A 9,207-nucleotide genomic window follows, 5' to 3' on the forward strand; every position below is an offset into this window, starting at 1 on the left:
AGCCAGGTTATTTTGTCTGCTCTGTTCTTGTCTTCTTTTCTTTGGTTCTGTCTCTCCCCGTTGTCACTTTGTTCATGTTATCTCTCGCTCTCTTGCTCCATCCTTCTCTCTCTCTCTCTCTCTCTCTCTCACTCTCTCTCTCTTCCTCCTCTATCACCCTCTCTGTTTATTCCCTCTAGGTGTCTCCCCCTCTCTCCCTCTTGGTCTCTCCCCCTCCTTCTTTCTCTCCCTCTCTCCCCCTCTTCTTCTCTATGTCTCTCTTCCTCTCTGTGCCTTTCTCTCTGTTTCGGTCTCTCCCCGTCTTGTCTCTGACCTTCCCCAACTCACTCTCTTTCTCTCTTTTCCTCCCTCTCTCCCTCTATTTATTTGTGTGTGTGTGTGTGTGTCTCCCTATCTCTCTCTCTCTCTCTCTCTCTCTCTCTCTCCATGGATACTTTTGCTGTGATTGCTTTGATGGACTTACATGTTGGCTTTAAAATGACCTTTTAAAATACCTATTTCCTTTTTTTTTTAAATTGAGGAAAACCCACTAAGATTAACTGGGTTACAGAAAACAAATATCCAACTGTACTGAAGAACTGGACCAGACTGCCTTTCAAACTTTTGAACATTGAAATATGTCCCCTTTTTTGTGTGCTTTTTTTTTTTTGTTCAACAAACATACCAGTTTTCGGTTGATTTACAATTGTGGATTTACAAGAGCCTGTTATTAATTGAAATAAGAAGCCTACGATTTAAGCCCTTAATACGTGTGCTTTTATTAAAGGCTATAAAAGAACTGCATGCCTATTAAACCTGTTAAGATCATGTTAAGGGTCATGCCATGTTTAGCTCCAGGGGTGGCATGCTGTTAAACGGATGTGATCTCTCCCGATCTCTCTCTCATTGACTTGCAATTTCAAATAAATGAACGAAATAGTCTATCGACATTTTACTAGGGAGTCACTTGCACGACACTTACATCCTAAGTGAAGTCAGATACCTACCACAAATAGCAGGGAGCGGCTATAAGCAACTGAGTCTTGCTCAAGGATGCCTACAGGTATCGGCATGTAACAATATGGCCACACCAAAAATAAAATCCTGCCACAATTGAGGTTGTTAGAATGCTACAGACTGCAGTGTTCCGCCATACTGAAACCAGCACACACCACACATACACACACACACACACACACAGACACACGCACGCACACACACTAACACACGCACACACACAAACACACACACACACACACACACACACACACACACACACACACACAGAAATACTGGCCACAGCACACAGTACATTTAAAGCACCTAGTATGCAGCGGATCTCCATAACCAGCCTCCCTCCTCTTACGCGCGTCTAGATGACGGCCAATTAGCACCCAGCGAGAAAATGCCCAATCAGAGAACAGCGGCCCTCAGAAATAGCCAATTAGGCGTGTTTGTCTAGGACAAAGGAGGTGGTATTGCGGTAGTGATTGCGCCACCGTTGAGCCTGGAAAACACGGCGAAATGACACCTTACTTGTTGCCTTACAACCCCTACTCGGGGAGAAATACAGGCCGCTGATTGCTGTAGCGCCGCGGGAGAGGGAGGACCTCTGGTTATTACACCAAAACAATCAGCACCCCGGGCGATCCCACCCCAGCTCCTGTTTTCATTAGGGAGCTATTGAGTCAGGAACACCCCCCCCCCCCCCTCTACTCTCTCTCTCTCAACTCTTTCTCTCTCCTCTCTTTAGTTCTCTCTGTCGTTCTCTCGCTCTTTCTCCCTCTGCTTCTCTACGCCTGTCTTTCTCCAGGCATCTCCCCTTCCTTCCTTCTGTGGTTCTCTCGCTCTTTCTCCCTCTGCTTTTCTCCTCCTCTGTCTTTCTCCATCTCCTCTTCCCTCCTTCTGTTGCTCTCTTGCTCTTTCTCTCTCTATTTCTCTCCTGCTCTGTCTTGCTCTGTCTCCCCCTTCTCTGTTGTTATCTCACTCTATATCTCTCTATTTTTCTCCTGCTCTCTTTACTATCCCCCCCTTCTCTATTTCTTGCCTGCTCTCTGTCTTTCACTATCTGCTATCTTTCTTTAACTGATCTTTCTCTCTATTTTTTACTCTCTCCCTGTTTCTCTATCTCGTCTTCCTCCTCCCCTCCCTCTCTATCTCTCCCCTCCCTCTCTATCTCTCCCCTCCCTCTCTATCTCTCCCCTCCCTCTCTATCTCTCCCCTCCCTCTCTATCTCTCCCCTCCCTCTCTATCTCTCCCCTCCCTCTCTATCTCTCCCCTCCCTCTCTATCTCTCCCCTCCCTCTCTATCTCTCCCCTCCCTCTCTATCTCTCCCCTCCCTCTCCCTGGCTCACTCTTGCACTCACACACGTCATTATTTTTTAATTTCTTTGTATATTAACCTGCACCGTCCACACACACACACACACCCATGCAGGCAAACACACACACACTTACATGCACACACACAAACACATTCACTCCCACACAAGCACACACACACACACACACACGCAGACACACACATACAACACACACAAGCACACACGCACACACACACACACACAAACATACAACACACACACATACACATACAACACACACAAGCGCACACACACACACACACACACACACACACACACCCACACCGGCTGTCACGCTCCTCGTGTTTGGTGCTAAAATGTATTCTGGAGATATGTAGTTGTTGTTTTACTTTTTTTTTCTTCTTCTGCGGGTGGAATTAATGAAGCTGTAAATTCATGAGGCAGGAGCCACCGGGCCTCCAGAACACTCCTAGGAGACCTTCCAGAAGGTTCCTGGGACCCGCATGCTTAATTAACTGATTGTGTGCTTGGCTGGGAGCCACGGCCAGGCGGGATTAAAGGGGAGCCGGGTTGCTATGAGCTAGCGGCTAACGCTAAACTGTCAGAGGTGCAGCGGCAATGAGATGCTGTATGCCAGACGCTGAGGCTAACAGAGGTAGTGATGCCAATGGAGGGAGGAAGACTTCACGAGGGCGAGAGAGAACATAAAGGAAAATAAAATGAGAATAAAGAAGGATAGAGGGAGCAGAGCCACAGAAGGCGAAGGAGGAAAATAAACAGGAGAAAACAGGTTAGGAGAAAATAAGGCCGAGAGGGAGAGGGGGATTGGATAAAAATTACAGCAATAATTTATATTATGATTTTTTTTCCAACATCGCAGGAGCAGGAATGCTTGAAAGGATCAGCAAGGAGCTGTTGTTAATACGAAGAGAATAGTTGAAGATGACGATGAACAGTCTATAAAAGATGCAGAGATACAAAGCATCAGTCACTGTTAGTAGAGGACCAATCTCCTGAAACATCATCGGCTATCGTCTGACGATGATTTACTTCTGGGGACAAGGGGCGATATTCCTGAGCTTCCGGTGTAGCCGGAAAACAGGTCATTGATATCGGCACAAAGAATTTATTTTCCGACCACCGGTCATTGTTTTCGATGATCTAAAAGGGCAATTCCGGTCCAGATGACATTTTGGCTTATCTCTTTAAACAGATATCAAAGCTAATGAAATGCTAAATCATCCTCAGATGATAGCTTATGGGTTCCGAGATTGTTGCTCTGGTGGACTGCGTACATGCGTGCAACCAAAGACGCTAAAACACGATTGGTCAATAAAACATGTGCCACAAACGGAAACAAGAACGCCTCTGATGCCAAATCGACAACAGAATATCTGTAGTTGACTCAGATATTATAGTAACCACAAGACGACCTAACCAAACCAAAAGAGCGGCGCCCTCTCTGGCCAAACATCTGGAACCTGAATGACGCCTCTTGCCCTCCTGTCAAAGGCGTTTTCACAATACGGCCAAACTTAAAAACAACAGAAAACAATGTTTAAATATAAATGATGCGTGCCTGTGTTATTTGTTCATCAGTCGGTTGGAAGAATGAAAAGAGAAATAGTCGACTGTATTGATGACTGATACGCAAGAGACAGGAAGATAATGACAATGCAACCAGAATGTCTTCATATTTGGTGGGTCCTGGGCCAAAACTCCCTCCCCAGGAGGGAACCAGCTGTATAACAAAAATTGTCCTGCTGTTTGGCTTTTTTCTAGGCCAAGGAGCTTCGGGGCAAAGTAAAAATGTGCTTAAAGGTCCCATATTATACCAATCGGAGCGAGTGTGATTAGCCGTTACAAGCCGTTTTAGAAATCTGCCTCTTCCTGTGTTTTAGTGGCATCAAAAGTGGGCAAGTCCACCTTGATGTGTGCTGGATAGATCAGTCTACCAGCCTACCCTACATCTAGGTGGACCCGTCGACTTGTGAAAAACATAGATGAGGCCGATTTTTAAAACGGCATGTCACGGCTAATCACACTCATAATATGGGACCTTTAAGTGTTAGAAAGTCCATGCAGTCAAAACGGTATACTTGATTGATAAGTGCAAATTTGATAAAAATAAAAAATAAACTAAAAAAGGCAGATTTCGGAAAAATGGTTCCAATTATTAATCGCTTTTGTGGCCCTCCAGGAGTTTCTAAAATAAACGGCACAGCAAAAAAAGTAAATGTCACAACTATGAAGTGCAAGTGTGCTAATTCGTCCAACCTTGAAGCATTGCGTCTAACAGAAGACTAAAACTAACTTTGCTCAACTTCTATCATTTCTCGATTCAGTAGAACATAGACTCATCCCAGTATGTTTCTCTCTCAAATACACAGACAGAAACACATACACACACACACACGCGCGCACACACACACACACACACACATTTTGCCACACACACACACACACACACACACACACACACACACACACACACACACAATTGTATGACATGTGTTAGGCAGACAAAGCAGAGGTGGTCATAAGTTGTCATGACAGTTTTCACTTTATTGAATTTGAGTAAAGATGGATGCGTCGTTGTAACCCAGAGGTCAGAGATCAGAGGCCAAAGGTCAAAACATTTATAGCTTCTTGCTGGTCCTTTTGAGCACAATGGGCCCGGAGATGGAGGTCTGAGAGAGGGAGAGCGATAGAAAGGTAAGGAGATTTTTTAAGGGTATTGTTAAATGAAATGATCTTTATAACTATGTCACTGTTCCCTCATCGATCTCCCTCAATCAAACGTCAGCACGGTGGATTTCAAATAACCACAATAAATAGAATCAAACTAAAACCTGCTCATCAGCACTAACCACTCATGTAACCAGTGACAGTAATGTCTACATTGTCTCCTTTCAAAAACCCAATGAGTTAACCCACGATCACATGACCCTCATCGTTGGTGTCTATTGGACCAGAAGGAGAACCAGGCTTTACCTCCACCATCTTCCCGCAGCAGATCTCCGAGGTGTGGCTGTAGTTGGGGAAGCTGACGCTCAGCTTGCCCCCGGCCATGGACACCGTGGCCTGGGGGGAGAGCACAGAGCGCTGGGGTTAGTATCCTCATCATCCTCATCATCATCCTCGTCATCATCATCATCATCATTCATCCACTTTGTATCCCCTGCTCCACTTCCCCCGTCCCCAATACTTTGTATTTGGGGACACACACACACACACACACACACACATACCTTGAACTTCTTGCCACCGATGGTCTCCATGTCACTCTCCTTGCCCACGGTGAACTTGTTGGAGACGCGGGCGCCGGCTGGGTACAGCTGGGTCCAGGTGAAGTCCTCCCCGCTCTGGGTCACCTCCGTCACCATCTTGTAGTCACGCCCCTTTTCGATGACGTCAGCAGGGATGCCTGGACGGAGGGAGGGAGGGGACAGAGGGAGGTGAGCGTGTACGAAGCAATAATAATGACTAATGTGGTGTGTGGTTGTTAGAGTCAGAGAGGAGAGGGATGGGGGGGGGGGGGGGGGGGGGGGGGGAGAGAGGAAAAAAGGAGAGGGGAGAGGAGTTGAAAGCAGAGAAGGTGAGGTGAGAATAGGAGAGAAGGGGAGTGGAGATGACGCGGGTAAAAGGGGGATAGGAAGGGAGAGAAGGAGGAGAGAAAGAGAATTTAGGAATGGGGAGGAGGAGCACCTTTGAGTTACAAAATGCTTTTCCAAATCAAAATGCAATGACCTTCAGTGAGGTTGGACTCAAGAGTTAAGGGTCAGGCAACTTGTTCAATGCTTTGAGGTAAGGCTGAGGACATTGGGGTTCAAACATAGTACTTATCGGCTGGGGGGACCTTGGCCACCAGACTACCTTGACCTGTTGAGAGCCATCGAAGCACCAGGAGCACACAGACTACCAGGGGCAATATGTGTACTAAAGGGAAGAAAGCATCCAACCTTGAAGCATTACGTCTAACAGAAGACCAAACTAACTTTTCTCGACCCAAAATGATCCGCAATATGCCTTTGAAGTACCTTTTTTATGTTCAGCTCAAACCCTTTATCATGGCCCTTCATATACTGAATACACTGGCATCCAAATAGACTCCAATGTATTTAGGCGAATTAAGGAGATTACAAGGACCTTCGTGGACTTATCTCATCGATCAGTCTCACCAAGGTCTAGTGCCGATCTGGAGTTTTCTTCAGTTGAAGTGCACTTCTACCACACTCCTAAGCACCTGCAGTACACCTGTGCGAGTCTCTACAGTTTAATATACATCTAATGTACCAAAAAAAGAACGACCTGTCATGAACAATACAAGCATAAAAAGTCATTGATAAGACGGGTGAACAGCGATGGAGAAAAGCAGATAGAGGAGCAGATATAAAAGGGCAGAGTGGCGTGTGTGTCCGTCTCACCGAGGAGTTTGCAGAAGTCGTCGTATCCTTCCTGTGTCTCCAGTTCCCATTTTCCGGCAAAGGCCATGTTGAGTGAGAGGGCGAGCGAGCAGAGGCGACGAGGAGAGAGAGAGAGAGAGGGAAGAGCGAAGGTGCTGAGACACACTTCTGCAGCCCTTTAAGTACACCTCTGGTCAGGGCCGCCCACACCCGTGACATCATGGGTCCTGGGTCGGGGCACGAAGACAGCGCCAGTTCAATGAGTTTCAAAACTGAATACATTTTTTTAGAATCCATTCACAGACATGAATGGGAATGTTTTTTATGGAGCAAGGTCAGGCGGCAAGGTGTGAAATTCGCTGACTCTAACACAAACACAGAAAGACCCACACTTGGATCAACCTTTCCGGGTCGTTGAACCCTTCTCCAACGTCTTTATGGGGCCCTACTTGGGTTTTTATTTTCTTTTTTATAGCATACGATGAAATACAAATAAAATAAAATGAGTTCTCCTTTAGATGTTAGAAACTGTACGATCAGCCCTCCTAAAATGTCATCATTGATTGATTTCCAAAGCTCTGTAATGTGCTCTGTAATAAAGAGTGTTTTATGGGTGTTCTGTGACATACAGTACATTACTACACTTGCAGTTCTTTACAGCACCTCACAGCCGGGAACCTACTCTCAACGTTTTACGATGTACTCTCAAACTATTTCTTTGTGCTTTTGTCTAATAAGGGAATCCTTATTGTATAGTAGCAGTAAAGTAGTGAGTAAAAATAAATGACGTTGCAGAAAAACTCCAAAAGACACTACCTTTACCTTCTTGTTTATATCCATTATTATGTTAACATATTCAATTCCAGATGTCATTGGAAGATAGCCTCATTCAGGGTTAATGTAAATACATTAACCCCATCAATTAATTGAAAAGAAAACTCCATGAATTACGCCATCGCTATGCCTTAAAGCTAGCATACGCAAATTATGCTATTCCATGCCTCATCTTACAGTTAACACACATAAATTACACTATTGCTATGCTACATTTTACAGCTAGCACACGTTATTGTTGCTACTCTATGCTAACCCGTACAGCAAGCACACACTAATTAAGCTATTGCCTGCAACATATTACAGCTAGTATGCTCTGATGCTGCTATTCCATGCTTCATCTTACACTTAGCACATGCTAATTATGCTATTGCTAGGCCACATCTTCCAGCGATGACATGCTGATGATTACCAGAGTGACCTTGGCAGGTCTTTACAACGACATAAAAAAAAAGAACAGGTCAACACCCTGGAGGACACTCAAACTCACTGTCTGTCTGTCTCGCTGTCACTCTGTCTGTCTCGCTGTCTGGCACTCTCACTGTCACGCTGTTTGTCTTACAGTAACAGTTTTCTGTCTATCTGTCAATCCATCTTTCTCCCTCTACGTCTTTCACTCTGGCTCTCCCCCACTATATTTTCTATCTCTCTCACGCACACATGCACACACACACACGCACACACACACACGCACACACGCACACACACACACACACACACACACACACACACACACACACAAGAACATGGGTCTATTGACTTAACTACACTACTACTATCTACTAATTTGATATCTAGCAGGCCCTTCTATCCAAAGAAATTTACAGTGAATAGTCTTATTATATACACTGTACATTCAATATCTGTGTGTGTGTGTGTGTGTGTTTGTGTGTGTGTGTGTCTGTGTGTCATGTTCAACATGAAACCCAGACGCAGCTCTTCTCTCCTCACATACATCACTCCACACGGAACCATCTTAGCCCCCAGGTCTAAGGCAGACATTTTGAGTCTTCATTTATCACACACTTAAAATGCACAGGACACAGCAAATTGCATAATCCTATTTAAAGCCGCCGGCGTTTTTGAATTGCTATGGCTATTAAATTCATAACCCTACGTATTAAGAACAGTCATCTTCCAAGGTGTGTCCAAATGCCGCATTGGCTGGTAGGTAAATCGCCGTTTCTATTTCCGGGGTCGCTGACTCCATTATGAAACCTTGTAGATTGCGCTCTACCTCTCTCTCATTCACCGGCCTCAATGTGCCGTTTAGCAGCACATGATATAGTGTCTACCACTGCATTGAATGATAGCATGGCGTTTTGTGCGTTGGTAATGGCTGGGGTTGGGGTTACCGAGTGGAAATTGGATTGATGGTGAAATGCCATCCATTATAAGCTGTTCAATAGCAGGCAGTGAATGGTTACGGCAAAAAATGAAAGCGGGTTGAGACTTTGGGTGTGCATCTGTTCATGAAGATAAGGGTTCCTAGGCAGATTGGACCTCTATAGGACTAATGGACACTGTACTGTACGTCAGCCCTGTTTAAACCACGCTCTCGTAATGACACTAGGAAACAGACGGAGGATTCCAGATTCTCATTCTATGTGATCCCACAGTCCTCTCTGGTGTCTCTGCGGCATGAGAGAGTAAGAGCAGAACCA

At 45.3% G+C, this 9,207-nt stretch overlaps 1 protein-coding gene across 1 annotated transcript; it reads right to left on the reverse strand.

Annotated features, from left to right (window-relative positions):
- Positions 1–4,942: 4,942 nt before the first annotated feature.
- On the reverse strand, positions 4,943–6,797 carry fabp6 (fatty acid binding protein 6, ileal (gastrotropin); the record flags this gene model as incomplete). Its single annotated transcript, XM_079750345.1, has 4 exons — positions 4,943–4,993; positions 5,298–5,387; positions 5,555–5,730; positions 6,731–6,797. 4 exons carry the CDS (start codon positions 6,795–6,797, stop codon positions 4,943–4,945), a joined length of 384 nt encoding a protein of 127 aa, XP_079606471.1.
- Positions 6,798–9,207: the final 2,410 nt, after the last annotated feature.

This window comes from Pollachius pollachius (genome assembly GCF_949987615.1).
Source record: "Pollachius pollachius genome assembly, chromosome: 14".
NCBI lineage: Eukaryota > Metazoa > Chordata > Actinopteri > Gadiformes > Gadidae > Pollachius > Pollachius pollachius.